The 22,418-nt window shown below is 49.7% G+C and overlaps 1 protein-coding gene across 1 annotated transcript in view; it reads right to left on the bottom strand.

The window, feature by feature from the left end:
- Positions 1 to 22,418, bottom strand: part of LOC309547906 (uncharacterized protein) — a gene marked incomplete at its 3' end in the record, with an annotated part of 2,014,734 nt that overhangs the window by 17,098 nt on the left and 1,975,218 nt on the right. Inside the window, exon 10 of the mRNA XM_082247906.1 lies at positions 19,055 to 19,306. Coding sequence (XP_082104032.1) covers positions 19,055 to 19,306 — 252 coding nt within the window. The remainder of the gene's footprint in view (positions 1 to 19,054; positions 19,307 to 22,418) is intronic.

The raw sequence follows: 22,418 nt of genomic DNA on the forward strand, positions 1-22,418 counted from the left end.
CTCTCATGCTAAATGGATCCGATCTGCACTGCCTGGAGGGAGGGGGAGAGAAGGGGTGGGGGATTGTACACTGCCCGCTCCCACAGGAGGAGAGACAGCAGTGGGTGGTGAGCAAGGAGGGGAAGAGAGTCCACACAGATCAGCTTTTACACAGATCCAAGCAGGGGGAGAGCGGGGGATAAGTGAGCCAGCCAGTGGTGGAAATACCAGAATTGCAGTGACTGTGGGGGGGGGGGGGGCAAAATCCCAGGATGGGGCTCAGCAGGGAAACTCTCTGCTGATCCCTGTTGAGCAGGCAGGTGACAGGTCCACCACTGGCTGTGCAGAGTGGACACAGACACAGCCCACTGCTCTCTATGGGCTGGTCTGACTGTCATCCAATCCGCTAGATGGAGGGTGAATGGACCTCCATTCATCTGTTTTTATTGGATCGGATGCAGGCAGGTGTAAATGTACACATGTCTGTTTAAATCTGCCTTCCCATATAGAACAATGGGTGGTCCAATCACTTTGCACATGTGAATGGGCCGTTACAATGCAAGTGGAAATTCTGCAGACTCTGCAGTAACAGGGGCTCTGGGAACCCTGATTAAGGGGGAATGCTGGGAACGATGATATAAGTGGGGGCTCCAGTTATCAGGGACCCCTTATATCAGAGTCTGCGGTGTTCCCCCTCACATCAGAGTTCTCAGTGTTCTTCCCTAAATCAAAGTCCCCAGAGTTCTCCCTTATATCAGAGTCTGCACAGTCCCCCTTATAGTGTAAGGGAACTCAGCAAGTTCAGATGTAAATTGGAAACTCTGCGTATTCAGATATAAAGCAGAACTCTGTGGATTCTGATGCAAGAGGGGACCCTTGTGATAAACTATATACAATTAGAATTGTTATTTAATCACAAAATATATATATATAGTGTATACTACAAAAAATAATTTGCTGTACACTGCTAAAGTCTTCCAGTTTGGCTTGAAGAAAAGGTGGCAACCTACCCAAGACGTCAGAAAGGGGTCCTGCTGCAGGACCATAATCAAGAGCACTGGGATGGGAGAAATGGACCCCAGGATCAATGGAAAGGGCTCTGAGACATCTGAGGGGATAACGCAAGTTAATGGAAACCGGAAATGGATGGGAAGCAGTGAAGGAAACAAAGGATAGGACATGGTGAAGGGGACACGTGGAGGCAGGGCCAGTGCTACACTGTTTTGCACCCTAGGCAAGACCAGCAACTTAGCACCCCCCCCCCTCAAAAAGAAAAAAAATATTAAATTAAAATAAGAAATTAAAACAAGAAATTAAAACTTCTATCATTTTAAAAACAGTAGAAAAACCTCTAAAAATTAAATATAGCAAAGAGACAGCCAAATCAAGCAAAGAAACCTCAACAGAAGAGTGTGAAGGGGGAGGGGGGGAGAGAGAGATGGGGGGAGAGAGAGATGGGGGGAAGAGAGTGATGGGGGTAGGGGGAAGAGTGTGACAGGAGAGGGGGAAGAGTGTGACAGGGGAGCCAGTGTGAAAGGCGGTGGGGGGTGCCAGTGTGACAGGTGGTGGCAGGGCCAGTGTGACAGGTGGTTGTGGGAGGCCAGTGTGACAGGTGGTGGTGGGGCAAGTGTGACAGGTGGTGGAGGGGGCAAGTGTGACAGGTGGTGACGGGGGCCAGTGTGACAGGTTGTGGGGGGGCCAGTGTGACAGGTGGTGTGGGGGCCAGTGTGACAGGTGGTGTGGGGGCCAGTGTGACAGGTGGTGTGGGGGGCCAGTGTGACAGGTTGTGGGGGGGCCAGTGTGACAGGTGGTGGTGAGGGGGCCAGTGTGACAGGTGGTGGTGGGGGGTCAGTGTGACAGGTTGTGGGGGGGAGCCAGTGTGACAGGTTGTGGGGGGCAGTGGGACCGGTTGTTGGGGGGCAGTGTGACAACTGGTGCAAAGGGGGGTAAGTGACAGGTGGTGCAGGGGGGGGGGCAGTGTGACAGGTGGTGCGGGGTGCAGTGTGAAAGGTGGTGCGGGGAGGGCAGTGTGACAGGTGGTGCAGGATGGGCAGTGTGACAGGTGGTGCAGGATGGGCAGTGTGACAGGTGGTGCAGGATGGGCAGTGTGACAGGTGGTGCAGGATGGGCAGTGTGACAGGTTGTGGGGGGGAGTCAGTGTAACAGGTTGTGGGGGGGCAGTGTGACAGGTTGTTGGGGGGCAGTGTGACAGATGGTGCGCGGGGGGGCAGTTTGACAGGTGGTGTGGGGGGCAGTGTGACAGGTGGTGTGGGGAGGGCAGTGTGACAGGTTGTTGGGGGGGCAGTGTGACAGGTTGTTGGGGGGGGCAGTGTGACAGGTGGTGTGGGAGGGCAGTGTGACAGGTGGTGCAGGATGGGCAGTGTGACAGGTGGTGCAGGATGGGCAGTGTGACAGGTGGTGGAGGGGGCCAGTGTGACAGGTTGCGGGGGAGAGTCAGTGTAACAGGTTGTGGGGGGGGCAGTGTGACAGGTTGTTGGGGGGCAGTGTGACAGATGGTGCGCGGGGGGGCAGTGTGACAGGTGGTGCAGGGGGCAGTTTGACAGGTGGTGCGGGGGCCAGTGTGACAGGTTGTTGGGGGGCAGTTTGACAGCTGGTGCAGGGGGGTTAAGTGATAGGTGGTTCAGGGGGGCAGTGTGACAGGTTGTGGGGGGGCAGTGTGACAGATGGTGCGCGGGGGGGCAGTGTGACAGGTGGTGCGGGGGGGCAGTTTGACAGGTGGTGCGGGGGGCAGTGTGACAGGTGGTGCGGGGGGCAGTGTGACAGGTTGTTGGGGGGCAGTTTGACAGCTGGTGCAGGGGGGTTAAGTGATAGGTGGTTCAGGGGGGGCAGTGTGACAGGTTGTGGGGGGCAGTGTGACAGATGGTGCGCGGGGGGGCAGTGTGACAGGTGGTGCGGGGGGGCAGTTTGACAGGTGGTGCGGGGGGCAGTGTGACAGGTGGTGCGGGGGGGCAGTGTGACAGGTGGTGCGGGGGGGCAGTGTGACAGGTGGTGCGGGGGGGGGGGCAGTGTGACAGGTGGTGCGGGGGGGGGCAGTGTGACAGGTGGTGCGGGGGGGGGCAGTGTGACAGGTGCCTTAACTTCACTCACAAAGTTGACCGCTCATGCCAGCTTCTGAGGGCTGCCCTTGAAAATAAATGAGAGCTGGGGCAGGCATGTTGCATGGACCATCACAGAGTCACGTGCTTGTTGTCCCGTGGCCAATCAATAGTAGGGGTGGGCATACCATGCGGTGACGGGCGGGGGAATGGCTGCCTGTGTGTTGTGCTCTCCGGACTCTCAAAGCTCAGTGAGTGACAATTAGAGGCAGGAGGATGACGGCTTACAAGTGTATAAGGAGTGCGGTCATCTGTCAAGTTTTCTCTGCCATGGGGCTTGGGGAGTGAGCGAGACAGCCTCCACCCATTATCAGGAAGGGATTCCCACACTTCCCCTTGATCCTCCCTTTTATTAAACTCTGACAAATGGCCCGGGAAGTGAAGGCAGACTGGGGACAGAGTGGAGCGCCCACCAACACGCCGCTCTGTGTGTGAGCGGAGCAGAGGTGGCTGCAGTGGTAGTGTGCTGTGTGTGCCCTCTAAACCCCAGACTATGGAGAACGAGGCACTGACAAACTCCGGATGGAGAATAGGGAAACTAGCAGTCCTGGCTGCGCCATAGGTTGCTACATAGTTACATAGTTACATAGTTTGTGAGGTTGAAAAAAGACATCAGTCCATCAAGTTCAACCTATGATGTGTGTGTGTTTGCTGTTAGCCGTACATTCTATACCCCTGTATGTTGTACATTGAATACCCCTGTATGTTGTACATTGTATACCCTTGTATGTTGTACATTGTATACCCCTGTATGTTGTACATTGTATACCCCTGTATGTTGTACATTGTATACCCCTGTATGCTGTACATTGTATACCCCTGTATGCTGTACATTGTATACCCCTGTATGTTGTACATTGTATAGCCCTGTATGTTGTACATTGTATACCCCTGTATGTTGTGGTCTTTAAGGTGCCAATCTAATAGTTTTTTGAAACTATCAATGCTCCCTGCTGATACAACTGTTTGCGGAAGAGAATTCCACATCCTTACTGCTCTTACAGTGAAGAACCCCCTGCGTATTTTAAGGTTTAACCGCCTTTCCTCTAGTTTTAGTGAGTGGCCACGTGCAGGGCCGGTGCTTCCACTAGGCAAACTAGGCAGCCGCCTAGGGCGCATTGCAACCTAGGGGTGCAGCCATGAGTCGGCACTCTTTGTCCATCATGAATGATCCTTGTGAGCTGAGGGGAGGGGGCGGCAGTGGGGGAGGAAGAATGGACAGAGGAAGATGCCAGGTGTCTGGGGCAGTGGCTGAACTACCAGGCCCTGGCTTTCCACCACTGTTGGTGGGGGGGCCAAGAGGCAGGAAGGGAGCCCACAGGAGTGCTGCCTGCATGATGATCCTTTTTGGCTGGAGCTGAGTGGTGTAAACCCTGGGCAGGAAGTGACTCTCAGCACTGAGCTGCTGGGCAGCCGTTCATTTCCCTTGGTCGGTATTAAGCAGGGAGCGGAGGAGAGCTGAACCTGACCCCAAGCTTGGCACTGGAGGGCGGCACCTTTACTGGAGCTGAAACGACGAGCCACCAGAATGGTCTGAGGAGGTTGGGGATTATGGGACGTGCGGAGTTCTCCGACTGCTGCTTTTCCCTTCACCAGGAGCCGGTTGGAGCTGTGGTGAGCACTGTGGTCCAGAAGAGGAGCATCCTAGGAGAAGGAATCAGCAGGATCACAGTGAAGGAGGACAGAGTGCAGGCCACTCTCTTCATACTGCCCAGTGAGTGTCCCCAGAACAGGGGATCACAGTCCCTAGGTGTGACATGGAGGTTCCCTGGTGTGAAAGGGAATCAGGGTCACCAGGTGTGCCATGGGGGAGAGGGGTCACCGGGTGTGCCATGAGGAATTGGGGTCCCTGGGTGTGCCATGGGGGATTGAGGTCCCCAGGTGTGACATGGAGGAACATTAGGGTCCCCAGGTGTGACATTGAAAAACATCAGGGTCTCTGGGTATGACATGGAGGAACATCAGGTGCCCCTGGTGTGACATGGAGGATCATCGGGGTCCCTTGGTGTGGCATAGAGGGACATTTGGGTCCCCAGGTGTGACATGGAGGAATATGGGGGTCACTGGGTATGACAGCATAACAGAGGAGCCATCAGATCAGGGTCACTGGGTATGACATAGAGGAGTTTGTCTACCAGTACCCCCAGGTCCCTTTCCATCCTAGACTCACCCAGAGGTTCCCCCCCCCTAGTGAGTAGCTTGCTTTCTGGTTTCTGGCCCCCAGGTGCATTACTTTACATTTTTCAACATTAAACCTCATCTGCCATGTAGTTGCCCACCCCATAATTTTGTTCCGGTCCGCTTGTAAGCTTTCCACATCCTGCATAGAAGATATTGGCATGCTTAGTTTAGTATCATCCACAAATACTAAGATTGTACTAGATATCCCCTCCTCTAGATCATTTATGAATAAATTAAACAGGATTGGTCCCAGGACAGCGCCTTGGGGGACCCCATTTTCCACCACAGCCCAATCCGAGTACTCCCCATTAATCACCACCCTTTGCACTCTCCCCCGGAGCCAGTTCTCTATCCAGGTACTCGCCTTATGGTCCATAATTACCTTCCTCAGTTTGTACAGTAAGCGTTTGTGGGGAACGGTGTCAAAGGCCTTTGCAAAGTCCAGATACACCACATCCACCGGCTTACCTTTATCTAGGTGGCAGCACACTTCATCGTAGAGGGTTAATAGATTTGTCTGGCAAGAACGATTTTTCATGAATCCATGCTGATTACTACTAATAATACCATTTTCATTACTAAAGTCTTGTATGTGGTCCCTTAACATCCCCTCCAAAATTTTGCAGACTACTGATGTTAGGCTCACCGGCCTATAGTTACCCGGGATATATCTCGGCCCCTTTTTAAATATTGGTACCACATTGTCTTTTTTCCAATCAGCTGGCACCATACCCGTCTGTAAACTATCCTTAAAGATCAAGAATAATGGTCTGGCAATCACCTGGATGTGCTCTTTAAGAACCCTCGGGTGCAAGCCATCCGGTCCCGGTGATTTATTTATGTTAAGTTTCTCTAGTTTAGTTCTAAGTCTATCTTCTGTTAGCCATGGAGGTACTTCCTGAGGTGTATTATTTAGTTTAGCATTACAAGCTGTGTTCGTGTAGCCCCCCAATTCTTTTGTAAAGACTGAAGAGAAGAAATAATTTAACACTTCCGCCTTTTCCCTGTCCTCTGTGGCCAAATCTCCTGTGTCATCTTTTATGGGGCCAGTGTGCTCTGGCCTCGCTTTCTTACTGTTTATATACTTAAATAATTTCTTGGGGTTCTTTTTACTCTCTTCTGCTATATGTCTCTCATGTTCTATTTTAGCTGCCCTGATTTCATCTTTACATTTCTTATTACACTCTTTGTAATGCTTAAATGCTGCCAATGACCCCTCAGTCTTGTATTTTTTGAAGGCCTTTTCTTTAGCATTAATATGCATTTTTATGTTGGAGTTTAGCCACCCAGGGTTTAGTTTTGCTCTTTTAAATGTATTCCCCTTTGGAATGCACTGGCCAATCCCTTTGTTTAGTATGCTCTTGAAGCACTCCCATTTTTCCTCCGTGTTCTTTGTTCCCAGGGTTCTATCCCATTTGATATTTTCTAGCAGAGAGCGCAGTTTTGGGAAATTGGCTCTTTTGAAATTCAGCGTCCTTATATTACCCCTCTGCTTCCTATTACTGTAATTAATACTGAAACTTATTGACCTATGGTCACTGTTTCCTAAGTTGCCCCGTATTTCTATATCCGTGAGCAGGTCTGTATTGTTGGTAATCAGTAGGTCAAGTACCGCATTGTTTCTTGTCGGTGCATTCACCATCTGACTCCTGAAATTGTCCTGCAAATATTTAGGAACTGCCTAGCCTTGGCTGAGTATGCGGTTCCTTCTGCCCAGTCTATATCTGGATAATTGAAGACCCCCATTAAAATGACATTTCACATCCTTGCTGCCAATCCTATCTGTAAAAGGAGGTCCGCCTCCCCCTACTCCCTCTGGTTGGGGGGCCTATAGCATACACCCAATATTACCTTCCCCACCGTGCCTTCCCTTTGAAGTTCTACCCATAGGGATTCTGCCTCGTCCATAGCTCCATTATTATCATCCATCATATTTACCTGTACACTGTTCTTAATATACAGACATACCCCTCCCCCTTTTTTACCTTCTCTATCCCTGCGATAAAGGGAATACCCCTGAATGGTCGCCATCCAGTCATGAGAGCGGTCGAACCAAGTCTCTGTTATCCCCACAAAATCTAAGCCCTCCTCAAACATCAGCAGCTCCAGCTCTCCCATCTTGTTGGCCAGGCTTCTGGCATTGGTATACAAACCTCTTAATTTTGACCGGTTACATATATCCTCATTTGAGTTTTTTAGGCTGCTTTTGTGATTTTTCCCCATACCCACCCTGGGTTATTTTATGTTAAGGGTCATGCTGATGGGCAATTGTTATGCTAAGGGGCACGCTAGTGGGCATATTTTATGTTAAGGGTCACGCTGGTGGGCACATTTTGTTCTACCCATCAGAGTGCCCCTAACATAAAATGTGCACAGACTTGAGATTCGGACCTCGGCCCAATGAAAATATTAGCGCCAGGACCTCCTTGAATTTTAATTCATTACCCCTGCCATAGAGTAACAGGCGGCTCCAGCTGTACACACAATCCATTCATTCACATGGACCAGAGTGTGAATGAGCCCTTCATTTTTTTATTTTTTAAAATATTTTTATGGATTTTTATTTCCACAATGTTATGGGGGGGGGGGGGGGGGGGGTTGGTCTTTGATAAAGTCTCATGAGTATAAATAGACCCCTGAAGTCTCACTTCTGAGACAGAGAAAGGGACTGAGGAAACACATTCTCCAGTTCCATTTTGCAGCCTCACCTGCCTCAGAATGAATGAATAGGAAGAGCTCTGCACAGACTTCCTGCTCATTCATAATCTGAAGCATAGTAAACACACTTTAATGTGCTTCAGTTATTAATGGACACAGGAGTGATTGGTACCGATCGCTCACTGTGTTCATTCAGGAAAGGACAGAGATGGTAAATACATATTTACTGGCCCCTCCCCCACTCTGCATCCTGAATTGATCCCCCGCAGCAGCAGGTGGGAGAAGAGAGGAGGGAGCCGGCAGAGCTGCAGGGAAGTGGGGGCACAGGGGGGGGGGGCAGCAGGCACAGACACCCAATCATTGCAGAGAGCACAGAGAGGGTGATTGATGCGGTGGGGGGGGGGGCAATTAGAAGAACCGATCCCCTGTATGCAGCAGCTGAAAGCAGCCGGGGGGGGGGGGGGAGTTGGCTTTTAGCTGCTCCATAACTTCTCGTTCCTTCCTGTGAGTGGAGCCTTGTGAGTCTGGAGGAGCGGAGGATTGTACCCCAATTATTGATGGAGTACAATTTATCTGCATTCTGGTGAGTTTCTGCTTTCCAAAGGATGCGTTAGAACATCTTTCCACGTTGTCACTGTGGATGGAGCACCAATGAACTCTCTAACCTGAGTGGAGCCCCGTGTGGAACATTGTGGTTTGGTCACCAGTTGGAAGCACATTATTTGAACTATTAATTCTATGTATAAGTGGTGCACATTTGTGAATGATGGAATGGACGCCGTGTTACATTGATTTCACTGCGATTGTCCACATTGTTTCATGTGTTGGAAAATCAATATTTACACCGACACCAAAATATTTATACTTAGCGCGGCTTTAGGCTACATTCACACCTGAGCGTAGCGTTTTTCGCGCGTTTTTTACAGCGATTTTACCGCGATTTTTGCGGCGTTTTTTACCGCGATTTTACCGCGATTTTTGCCGCGATTTTTGTGCAGGCGTTTTTAGATTGAATAGAGATCAATGGAAAACGCCTGTAATCTGCCCAAAAAGAAGCTCATGTACTTTTTTGAGCGTTGGGCGTTTTGTATACAGCTTCAAAACGCTCAGATGTGAACAGGGGCCATTGAAATGAATAGGATTTGTCTTGTTGGGCGTTTTGAGAGCTGATCCTAGAGCAGAAAAACGCCCCAAAAACGCCCCAAAACGCCTACATGTGAACGGAGCCTTATTGTTATTTTCTATATTGTTACACATTTATGTGGCGAAAGTAGCTGCTGTGATCGGGATTATATTATATACAGTAAATATATATATATATATATATATATATATATATATATATACATACACACACACAGTATATATATTTTTAATTGTGGAAATAAAAATGTTCACATAGTGCAAAAAGATGATGGCAAAAGAGGGGAGGGAAGTCTTCCGCTTAATGAGAAAATGTACATTGAATGGAGAAGGAGAATAAGGGGTTAATTAGGGCTGATTAGAGTAAAGTAAGGGTTAAAGTGATTGTAAAGTTTCTTTTTTTCAACATCAAACATGTTATATTTCCTCCTCTGTGCAGTTGGTTTTGCACAGAGCAGCCCGGATCCTCCTCTTCTCAGATCCCTTTTTGCTGCTCCTGGCCCCTCCCTCCTGTCGAGTGCCCCCACAGTAAGCAGCTTGCTAAGGGGGCACCCGAGCTGAGCTGCAGCTCCGTTTGTCTATTCAGTACGGAGCTGCGGCTCAGCCCCACTCCTTCTCTCTCCTGATTGGCTAACTGACTTTGATTGACAGCCGCGGCAGCCAATGGCCCCATGGCTGTGTCTCAGCCAATCAGGAGGGAGAGTTCCAGACGGCCAAGGGACCCGTGCACATCGCTGGACAAAGAAGTATTAGGGGGTAGAGTTGAGCGGACACCTGGATGTCCGTGTTCGGCGGGTTCGGCCGAACTTGAAAAAAAAGTCCGGGTCAGTGTCCCGGACTTTTTCCGAACTTTACCAAGACACCGAACCCCATTGAAGTCAATGGGGACCCGAACTTTCAGGCACTAAAATGGCTCTAAAACACCAATGGAAAGGGCTAGAGTGCTGCAAATGGCAGCAAAACGTAGTTAAGAGCATGGCAAGTGCTCTGCAAACAAATGTGGATAGGGAAATAACTTAAAACAACGAAAAAAAAACAGAAATATAAAAAAACATTTCTTCATCTGTGAAGGACGAGGCCCATATGGAGTAGGAGGGAGGTTGAGGTGGCGGTGGATGTGGCGGTGTAGGTGGAAGCGGCGGTGGAGGGGGACGAGGTAGCCAACACTGCTTTTTTTCACTCATTTTAAATGAGGGCACACCTCAAAAGAGTGAGAAAGAGCAAAAAATGGAACAATGGGTGGGTAAGGTCGGTATCCATCTCTATTCTGCACAAGGTACGGAAAAGTCCCGTGGGATCCATGCCTGGTTCATTTTAATGAACGTGAGCTTGTCCACATTGTCTCTTGACAGGCGGCTGCGCTTGTCTGTGATAACGCCCCCAGCCGTGCTAAATACACGTTCAGAAAATACACTGGCTGCAGGGCACGCCAGCACCTCCAAGGCGTAAAGGGCAAGCTCAGGCCATGTGCCCAACTTGGAGACCCAGGAGTTGAAGGGGGCAGACCCGTCATTCACTACATGTAGGCGTGTGCACACATACTGCTCCACCATGTTGGTGAAATGCTGCCTCCCGCTAAGACGTTCCATATGAGCTGCTGGTGCTGCTGTTTGTTGTGGCGTGCTGACAAAGCTTTTCCACATTTCGGCCATGCTAACCCTGCCTTCTGAGGTGCTGGCGGTGCCCTGGTTGCTTTGGCGACCTCTTCCTCCTCCTCCTCTGCCTTGGCCTTGTGCTTCCACTGTGGCCCCGCTGTCAGGAGGGAATGCCAGCAGCATCGCGTCTACCAGCATGCGCTTGTACTCGCGCATCTTGCGATCACGCTCCAGTGAGTGAATTAAGGACGGTACGTTGTCCTTGTAACGGTGATCCAGCAGCGTGGCCACCCACTAATCAGCACAAGTTAGAATGTGGGCAACTCGGCGGTCATTGTGGAGACACTGCAGCATGTAATCGCTCATGTGTGCCAGGCTGCCCAGAGGCAACGAAAGGCTGTCCTCTGTGGGAGGTGTATCGTCCGTGTCCTCTGTATCCCCCCAGCCACGCACCAGTGATGGCCATGAGCTGGCCTGGGTGCCACCCTGCTGTGAACATGGTTCCATCTCCTCCTCCTACTCCTCCTCCTCATCCTCCAGAACTGTGCCCCTGCTGGACAATTGTGTCCCTGGCGTTTGTGGGTGCAGGAACCCACCCTCGGAGCCACTTGCGAATGACTGCCCTGAAAGCCTTGGAAATGTTACCTCTTCATCCTCCTCATCCTGTGCCACATCCTCTTCCATCATCGCCCGAATCGTTTTTTGAAGGAGGCATAGAAGTGGGATAGTTAAGCTGACAACGGCGTCATCGGCACTGGCCATGTTGGTGGAGTACTCAAAACAGCGCAACAAGGCACACAGGTCTCGCATGGAGGCCCAGTTATTGGTGGTGAAGTGGTGCTGTTCCGCAGAGTGACTCACGCGTGCGTGCTGCAGCTGAAACTCCACCATGCCCTGCTGCTGCTCGCACAGTCTTTCCAGCATGTGCAAGGTGGAGTTCCACCTTGTGGGCACGTCACATATGAGGCGGTGAGCGGGAAGGCCGAAGTTACGCTGCAGCGCTGACAGGCGAGCAGCAGCAGGGTGAGAACGCCGAAAGTGCGCACAGACGGCCCGCACTTTCTGCAGCAGCTCTGACATATCGGGGTAGTTTTTAAGGAACCTCTGCACCACCAAATTCAGCACATGCGCCAGGCAAGGGATGTGCACCAAACCGGCTAGGCCCAGAGCTGCTATGAGATTTCGCCCGTTATCGCACACAACCAGGCCGGGCTTGAGGCTCGCTGGCAGCAACCACTCATTTGTCTGCTGTTCCATGCTCCTCCACAACTCCTGCGCGGTGTGTGGTTTTTCCCCCAAACAGGCAAGTTTTAAAACTGCCTGCTGTCGTTTACCCCTGGCTGTGCTGAAGTTGGTGGTGAAGGTGTTACGCTGACCGGATGAGGAGACGGTAGAGGATAAGGAGTAGGAGGAGTTAGGAACAGGAGGCAAACTGAAGCGCCCTGCAATCCTCGGTGGTGGAAGGACATGCGCCAAATTGCTATCCGCCTCAGGCCCATCCGCCACTGCATTTACCCAGTGTGCCGTTAGGGAGATATAATGCCCCTGACTGTGCTGACTGGTCCACGTATCGGTAGTTAGGTGGACCTTGGCACAGATGGCGTTGCGCGGTGCACACCTGATTTTTTCCCCCACTTGGTTGTGCAGGGAAGGGATGGCTTGCCTGGAAAAGTAGTGGCGGCTGGGCACGACATACTTTGGGACAGCCACCAACATAAGGTTTTTAAAACTGTGCGTCTCCACCAGACGGAATGACAGCATTTCAAAGGCCAAGAATTTTGAAATGCTGGCATTCAGGGCCAGGGATCTCGGGTGGGTAGGGGGGTACTTCCTCTGAAGTGTTTGGGAGATGTAAAACTGAACGCTTCCACGGGACATTGTGGAGATGGTTGGTGACCCAGGTGGTGGTGTTGCTGGCAGATCGTCTTTTTGCGGTGTGGCAGGTGCCGGTATCACTACAGATGTGGATGGAGCGGCCGAGACTGCAGCAGAAGAGGAAGCAAGATGAGCCAGAGACCTTTCTTGGTTTTGAAGATGTGTACTCCACTGCAGCTCGTGCTTTGCACTTAGATGCCTGATCATGCAGGTTGTGCTCAGGTTGAGAAGGTTTATGCCTCGCTTCAGGCTCTGATTGCACAGGGTGCAAACCACTCGTGTCCTGTCATCAGCACATTGTCTGAAGAACTTCCACGCTAGAGAACTCCTTTGAGCTGGCTTTGGTGTGCTCAGTCCCTTGCTGCGTTGGGCAGTAGCAGGCGTAGTGTCTAGGGCACGGCCGCTCTGCTTCTGCACCCTGCTCCCTCTTCTGCTGTGCTGGTGGCTCTGTTCGACCACCGCCTCTTCCTCCAAACTACTCAGGTCACCTGCATGACCTTCATTCCATGTGGGGTCGAGGACCTCATCGTCCTCCACATCATCTTCCACCCAGTCTTCACCCCTGCCCTCCTTGTCGGTCTCCACAATTCTGAGTGCCGCAGCAGTTGGCACCTGCGTTTCGTCATCATCGGAGACGTGCTGTGATGGTCCTTCCATGTACTCATCTTGAGAAATAAGTGGTTGGGCATCGCTACACTCAATCTCTTCCACTTTTGGGGCAGGGCTAGGTGGATGGCCCTGGGAAACCCTGCTGACAGAGTCATCAAAAAGAAGAAGAGACTGCTGCATGACTTGGGGCTCAGACTGCTTGCCTGATTTGCAAGGGGGTGAGGTGAAAGACGGTTGGACATTGGCTGCAGGTGCCAACTCTGATCTTTCTGCAGTAGACTGGGTGGGAGACAATGTGAAGGAACAGGAGGCACTGTCAGCAGCAACCCAATCTACTATCGCCTGTACTTCTTCTGGCCTCATCACTTCTAGAGGCGCATGATGCCCTACCAAATACTGCTGCAGGTTCTGTCGCCTACTCACACTTGAGGAAGGTGTTTCACTTGTGCGTGTAGCTGGCACAGATTGACCACGTCCTCTCCTTGCAACAGGAGCTCTACCAGCAGCACCACGACCCAGGCCATGGCCCCTATTTGACGGTCTCCTCGTATTTCTGTAATTTAAGATCTTGCCCTAGAAAGGTGTTTATTGAATAGCGGAACAAAACAACAACAGTATCGCACGGGTGTATCTCACAGTCAAATATGCAAACTATGCCGCAATTTATTTTTTTTTACCCCAAAAGGGTGTTTATTAAATAGCGGAATAGAAAAACAGTATACAAATACAACGGGTGTATCTCACAGTCAAATATGCAAAGTATGACGCAAATTTAATTTTTTTCACCCCAAAAGGGTGTATATTGAATAGCGGAATAGAAAAAAGGATATAAAACAGTGTATCTCACACGTACAAACACAGACTAGGCCCCGATTACAATTTTTTGTACCCTAAAGGGAGGATGAGGAAGAGGAGTAGGAGGAGTTCGGAACAGGAGGCAAACTGAAGCGCCCTGCAATCCTCGGCGGTGGAAGGAGATGCGCCAAACAAATTTAAAAGGTGTATCTCACACGTACCGATACAGACTATGCCGTAATTTAATTTTTTACACTCCAAAAGGGTGTATATTGAATAGCGGAATAGGAAAAATTTTATAATATGGTGTATCTCACACGTACAAACACAGACTAGGCCCCGATTACAATTTTTTGTACCCTAAAGGCAGGATGAGGATGAGGAGTAGGATCAGTTTGGAACAGGAGGCAAACTGAAGCACTCTGCAATCCTCGGTGGTGGAAGATGCGCCCCAAAAGATTGGAAGGTGTATCTAACACGTACCGATACAGACTATGCCGCAATTTAATTCTTTTTACCCCAAAGGGTGTAGATTGAATAGCGGAATAGAAAATATGATATCAAAAGGTGTATCTATCTCACACGTACAGACCCAGACTAGGCCCTGATTACTATTTTTTGTACCCCAAAGGCAGGATGAGGAGTAGGAGGAGTTCGGAACAGGCAGGAGGCAAACTGAAACACCCTGCAATCCTCGGCGGTGGAAGATGCGCCCCAAAAATTGGAAAGGTGTATCTCACACGTACCGATACAGACTATCCCACAATTTAATTCTTTTTACCCCAAGGGTGTAGATTGAATAGCGGAATAGAAAATATGATATAAAATTGGTGATTTTTCAATAGCACATGTGAACACAGCAGTGTCTTATGTCAGTCAGCTCTGCTGCAGGCTATGAAGGGGAAAAAAAAGAAAATTCCCCTTTAAGTATTGTAATTTTTAAATAGATTAGTACAGACTATGCCACAATTTAATTTTATTTTAACCCAAAAGGGTGTATATTGAATAGTGGAATAGAAAAAAGTGTATAAAATTGAAAATCACTCAATAGCACATGTGAACACAGCAGTGTCTTATGTCAGTCAGCTCTGCTGCAGGCTATGAAGGGAAAAAAAAAGAAAATTTCCCTTTAAGTATTGTAATTTTTAAATAGATTAGTACAGACTATGCCACAATTTAATTTTTTTAACCCAAAAGGGTGTATATTGAATAGTGGAAAAGTGTATACAATTTAAAATCACTCAATAGCACATGTGAACACAGCAGTGTCATATCACAGTCAGCACTGAAGCAAAAACGCTGCACACAACTGACTGATAAAAATAGATTTTTTTCTTCCTCCTCCTCCTCCTCCTCAGCGGGCTTAACTGAGGGCAAAAAGATTGTGTTCACTGCACCACCCCCCATACAGCAAAATCGATGTAGAACACTGACCCTGCCTATTCTCCAGCCTGTCCCTAATATGATAGATAAGATCGTTCCCTGGCACTGCACAACCCCCCACACAGCAAAATCGATGTAGAACACTGACCCTGCCTAATCTCCAGCCTCGCCCTAAAATGCTCGAATAACTCGCCCTGCCTGCACTCCGACCTGTCCCTGCATTCTTTTCGGACAACATTTTTCACAGAATCACTGTCTTTCCCTAATCAGCAGCCAGCACGTATGATGTGTGCTCTGTCCCTAAACTACAGCAGAACGAAGCAGCGCGCTGGGGCTCTCGAACTTATAAAAACATGGTCACATGCTTCAGATGGCCAATCACAGCTACTAATACATTAGTAGGCATGGCTGGGATGGCTTAAGGCACACCAGTTAAACGCTTGTTGATTGGCTGTTGAAAGCCCGCCATTAAAAGCGCGCCATTACATACAAAACAGGAAATAAAATGACCGAACATGGATTTTTAAACCCGAACATACAGTAAAGTTTTCGGGTCCGTGTCCGGGTAACAAAATTCCAATTATTCGGGACGAACACGAATAATACAGTCCGTGTTCGCTCAACACTAATAGGGGGTGCTGGGGAGGCTGCTTCTCTTTCTTCATCCATTTGATCTGTAGCTAGTTACATAGTTACATAGTTAGTGAGGTTGAAAAAAAGACATCAGTTCATCCAGTTCAACCTATGATGTGTGTGTGTGTGTTTATGTCAATAGTACATTGTATACCCCTGTATGTTGTACATTGTATACCCCTGTGTGTTGTGGTCTTTAAGGTGCCCATCTAATGTTTTTTTGAAACTATCGATGCTCCCTGCTGATACCACTGCTTGTGGAAGAGTCTTCCACATCCTTGCCGTGCTGACAGTAAAGAACCCTTTACACAGTTTAAGGTTAAACCGCTTTTCTTCTAGTTTTAGTGAGTGGCCATGTGTCTTATTGTATTCCCTTTCTCTGAAAAGATTGTTCCCTATGCTAGGATCACCAGTTTGGCATTTGTACATTGATTTCAAATCCCCTATATGAAGAATGTTTCATTGTATATTTCTGTATTTACGGCTGAGCAATGTTGTTGATAAACATTGCCAGACTGCTGTTTTAAAGCTCCTGCTGCCGGGACCTTCTTTTAAAAATAAATGAGAGCTGGGCAGGCATGTTGCATGGACATGAGTCCATCACAGAGTCGTGCGCTTGTTGTCCCATGGCCAATCAATAGTAGGGGTGGGCATACCATGCGGTGACGGGCGGGGGGAATGGCTGCCTGTGTGTGGTGCTCTCCAGACTCTCAGAGCTCAGTAAGTGCCAATTAGAGGCAGGAGGATGACAGCTTACAAATGTATAAGGAGTGTGGTCACCTGTCAATTTTTCTTCACCACGGGGCTCGGGGAGTGAGCGAGACGGCCTCCACCCATTATCAGGAAGGGATTCCCACACTTCCCTTGATCCTCCCTTTTAATAAACTCTGACAAATGGCCCGGGAAGTGAAGGCAGACTGGGGATGGGCGGCGCGCCCACCAACACGCCGCTCTGTGTGTGTGTAAACGGAGGCGGCTGCAGTGGTAGTGTGCTGTGTGCGCCCTCTAAACCCCAGACTACGCAGAACGAGGCACTGACAAACCCCTGGGTGGAGAATAGGGAAACTAGAAGTCCTGGCTGCGCCATAGGCTGCAGTGGGTCCTAGGCGGCTGCCTAGTTCGCCTAGTGGTAGCGCCGGCCCTGGGTGGAGGAGACATGGAGGATGGAATGCAATGGAGGAGACAAAGTAGAGGAACATGGTGGAGGAGACACAGTGAAGAGGACATGGTGGAGGGAACACAGTGAAGAGGATATGGTGGAGGGGACACAGTGAAGAGGACACAGTGGAGGGGTCACAGTGAAGAGTACATGATGGAGGGGACACAGTGAAGAGGACATGGTGGAGGGGACACAGTGAAGAGGACATGGTGGAGGGGACACGTTGAAGAGGACACAGGGGAGGGGACATGGTGGAGGGGACATGGTGGAGGGGACACGTTGAAGAGGACACGGTGGAGGGGACATGGTGGAGGGGACAGAGTGAAGAGGACATGGTGGGGGGGGGACACAGGGAAGGGGACATGGTGGGGGGGACACAGGGAAGGGGACATGGTGGAAGGGACAGAGTGAAAAGGACATGGTGAAGGGGACACAGTGAGGGGACATGAAGGAGGGGATGCAAAGTAGAGGAACATGGTGGAGGGGACACAGTGAAGAGGACATGGTGGAGGGGACATAGTGAAGAGGACATGGTGGAGGGGACATAGTGAAGAGGACATGGTATAGGGGACACAGTGAAGAGGACATGGTGAAGGGGACACAGTGAGGGGGACATGGTGAAGGGGACACAGTGAGGGGGACATGGTGGAGGGGACACAGTAGATGAGACTCAATTGAGGAACACTGGAAGAGACACAAAGAAGGAGGGATGATTGAGGACACATAGTGGAGAAGCTATGGAAGAGGCATGGTGGAGGAGACACGATGGTGGTGACACCTTAAAGATGATATGGTGGGGGCCACATTGGAGGAGAAAAAAGGAGAGGGCCATGGAGGAGGGGACATCATGGAGGGAGCACAGTGGAGGAGATATGATGAAGGGAACACCATGGAAAAACATGGCAGAAGAGACATGTTGAAGGAGACATGATAGAGGACACTTGATGGAGGGGACACAGTTGAAGGAACACAGTGGAGGGGACATGATGGGGGACACAGTGGAGAAGACACAGTTAAGGAGACGCAATGAAGAGAATACAGTGGAGGAGACACAGTGAATGGGACACAGTGGAAAGGACACAGTGAAGGAGGCATAGAGGAGATGGATTACTAAAGGAGTAGAGCATATTCACTCTGCAAATTAAACTTAAGGTTAAATTAGTGAATGAGGTGAGGAGAAGTGAAGATACATTTAGACCCGGTTCACACTAATGCGAGTGCCGGGTTCGCATGTAATGTCGGAGCGCACTGCTCCGACATTACATGCGATCAGCTGTGCGGTGCGAGTTTAGCCATACAGTTTGTATGGCTAAATTCGCATCGCACCCGGTGCAAACACGCACAGGAGGCATTTTTGCAGCCGCATCAGGATCGGATCGCACAGCGGTTCACACTTGTGCGATCCCATCCTGTGCGAACTGCACGATCGCACTGCGATATGCGATCAAACTGGGGGTGTCGTTAAGATTACATTGACACCCCCAGCGTATCGCATATGGCAGTGTGAACTGCCGGGGGTGCGTGTGCGAAGCGGGAAAAGGCTGCGAATTCGCAGCCTTCCCGCATCGCAATAGTGTGACCCGAGCCTTAGCCAGGAATACCCAATCATGTGCAAGGAAAATAAAAAAAAATCTGGATTTTTACTCACACATGATTGGATGATGGAAGTCAGCACAGCTTCACCTCATCACTAAGATAAGTGTACATTAACTGTGTAAAGTGAACTACTGTTCTCCTTCAGTAATCTATCCCCATGGCTCACTTTATTGAATATGATGAAACCAAAGGATTCATATATTGAGAGAGATCTCTGCCGCTTTATTTCAGACATCTCTCCAGCTGCAGTCTCGGAGTTCCATCACATATAAATAGATTGTCATCTATAGACATTTCTCCACCCATCCATGACACCTCTGATCACCACTCACCTGGACAGGTGACCCCGGCTCTGCTCTCCTCTGACCGGCTGACCCCATTCTCCGCAGTACAGGTGATGTTCCAGGGCCCTGGTGGTTCCACAATGGCTGTAATGTTATTGGTGGAAGAGGAATAATTCCCTTGGACTCCTCCAATCACGGATAGATGGATATTCGGCTTAGATCCCACCTCCACCCTGCAGGAGATCTCAGCGCTGCCATTCGGAAAACATGAGACATCAAGGAGAGGAACCGATACTGGAACTGAGAGAGACAATCATTTCCATTGATAAGGTCCAATATATACACAGCATGCCCCTCCCCCATCCTAACCTATAAACAGGTGTGCAGACATCTTCCTGGAGACTGGAGGAGATAGATTGTGTCTGTGTGCACGTCTCCCCCAAACACTAAATCACCCCACTAACATTACACCCATTTCCCTCAGTCATGTGACCCCCATACACAGCGCTATACAATCTTATCTGGATGATCGGCTGTAAGAACATTGTATATTGTACATGGCTACTGCTGTGTGAGAGATATTCTATACATTGTAATACAAAGTGGAGGAAAATTAGCACAAAGGGGAGGAGCTGCCTAGCATGACCAATCAGAATTCTCTGTTCCTTTTTCTGAGAGCGGAGATCCGATTGGTTGCTGATGGCAGAAATTCCACCCTCCAATATTGATAAATCAGCTCCATCCCAGTAAACTGAACTCAGACTTACAGCGGAGAGGCGGCCCCATCCAGGTCAGAGGTCACCCAGAGGCTCCATCCAGGTCAGAGGTCACCCTGAGGCTCCATCCAGGTCAGAGGTCACCCTGAGGCTCCATCCAGGTCAGAGGTCACCCTGAGGGTCAGAACCCCAACTGTGTGTACAGCTGTCTGCATCCCCATAGACTAACAGGCGGCTCCAGCTGTACACACAATCCATTCATTCACATTGTATGGGCCAGAGATCCCGTGTGAATGAGCCCTTCATTTCTTAATTTTTTAAATTTTTTTTTTTTTGGGATTTTTATTTCTACAACATAATGGGGGGGGGGGGGGTTGGGCTTTGATAAAGTCTCATGAGTATAAATAGACACCTGAAATCTCACTTTTGGGACAGAGAAAGGGACTGAGGAAACACATTCTCCAGTTCCATTTTGCAGCCTCACCTGCCTCAGAATGAATGAACAGGAAGAGCTCTGCACAGACTTCCTGCTCATTCATAAACGGAAGCATAGTAAACACACTTTAACCGCTTGCCGACCGCCGCAAGTAAATTTACTGCGGCGGTCAGCCCCTGCCAGGCAGAGTGACGTTAATTAACGTCACTAGCCTGGGAGGGTCTGGGGAGCGATCGCGCACCCGCGGAGGCGCGCTCCCGCTCCTGCGCAGTCACGGACCCCCCCGCGCGTGTGACCGGTGGACCCGATGTCCGCCGCTCACTCGGCGATCGTCGGGGGAGAGGGAGAAAGTCAGGCAGCTTGTGTAAACAAGCTGCCTGTCATTCTCCTCGGTGTTAAAACACTGATCAGACAGATCTACTATGTAGATCTGTTGATCAGTGTCCTTTCACCTCAAGCCACAGCCAATCACAGTAGAAAGCACGCCCCTAGGGACACACACAGCCCCTCCCTCCCAAATAAAGTTAACCCCTTCACTACCAGTGTATTTTTACAGTAACAGTGCATATATATAGCACTGATTACTGTAGAAATGTCACTGGTAACCCCAAAAGTGTCAAAAATTTCAGTCAAGGGTCCGATCTGTCCGCCGCAATGTCGCAGTCCCGCTAAAAAAAAAATCGCAGATCGCCGCCATTACGCGTTAAAAAAAAAAAACAACAAAAATGACAAAAATCTTTCCCTTTGTTAGTAAACGCGATAACTTTTGCGCAAACCAATCAAAATACGCTTTTTGCGATTTTTTTTTACCAAACATAGGTAGCATAAAACAAATTGGCCGAAAATGTTAAAAAATTTTGATTTTTACATTTTTTGGGGGGGAAATTTCATATAAAAAAATGTGAAAAATATTGCTATTTTTGCAAAATTTACGCTCTTTTTTTGTTTATAGCGCATGATCAAAAAATCGCACAGGTGATCAAATACCACCAAAAGAAAGCTCTGTTTGTGGGAAAAAAAGGACGTCAAATTCGTTTAGGTACAGCGTCGCACGACCGCGCAATTGTCCGTTAAAATCACGCAGTGCCGAATCGCAAAATACCCCCTGGTCGTTTAGCAGGAAAATCCTCCGGGGCTTAAGTGGTTAAGGTGCTTCAGTTATTAAAACTATCTGACAAATGGCCTGGGAAGTGAAGGCAGACTGGGGACGGGGCGGAGCGCTCACCAACACGCCGTTCTGTGTGTGTGAGCGGAGCGGAGGCGGCTGCAGCGGTAGTGTGCTGTGTGCGCCCTCTAAACCCCAGACTATGGAGAACGAAGCACTGACAAACTCCGGGTGGAGAATAGGGAAGCTAGCAGTCCTGGCTGTGCCATAGGCTGCAGTACACCCTAGGCGGCTGCCTAGTTCACCTTGTGGTAGCGCCAGCCCTGGGTGGAGGAGACATGGAGGAGGGGATGCAATGTAGAAGACAAAGTAGAGGAACATGGTGGAGGAGACACAGTGAAGAGGACAAGGTGGAGGGGACATAGTGAAGAGGACACTGTGAAGAGTACATGGTGGAGGGGACACAGTGAAGGAGATACAGTGAAGAGGACATGGTGGAGGGGACACAATGAAGAGGACATGGTGGAGGGGACACAGTGAAGAGGACATGGTGGAGGGGACACAGTGAAGAGGACACGGTGGAGGGGACACAGTGAGGGGGACATGGTGGAGGGGACACAGTGAAGGGGACATGGTGGAGGGGACACAGTAGATGAGACTCAATTGAGGAACACCGTGGAAGAGACACAAAGAAGGAGGGATGATTGAGGACACACAGTGGAGGAGAAGCTATGGAAGAGGCATGGTGGAGGAGACACGATGTTGGGGACACCTTGAAGATGATATGATGGGGGGACACATTGGAGGGGACAAAGGAGAGGGTTATATTGGAGGGGACATGATGGAGGGAGCATAGTGGAGGAGATATGAAGGAGGGGACACCATGGAAAAACATGGTGGAAGAGACATGTTGAAGGAGACATGATAGAGGACACTTGATGGAGGGGACACAGTTGAAGGAATACAGTGGAGGGGACATGATGGGGGACACAGTGGAGAAGACACAGTTAAGGAGACACAATGGAGAGAATACAGTGGAGGAGACACGATGAATGAGACACAGTTAAGGAGGCATAGAGAAGTTTATTTACTAAAGGAGTAGAGCATATTCACTCTGCAAATTAAACTTAAGGCTAAATTAGTGAATGAGGTGAG

This window comes from Pelophylax lessonae, assembly GCF_965119305.1.
Source record: "Pelophylax lessonae genome assembly, chromosome: 2".
In the NCBI taxonomy this organism is placed as follows: Eukaryota; Metazoa; Chordata; class Amphibia; order Anura; family Ranidae; genus Pelophylax; species Pelophylax lessonae.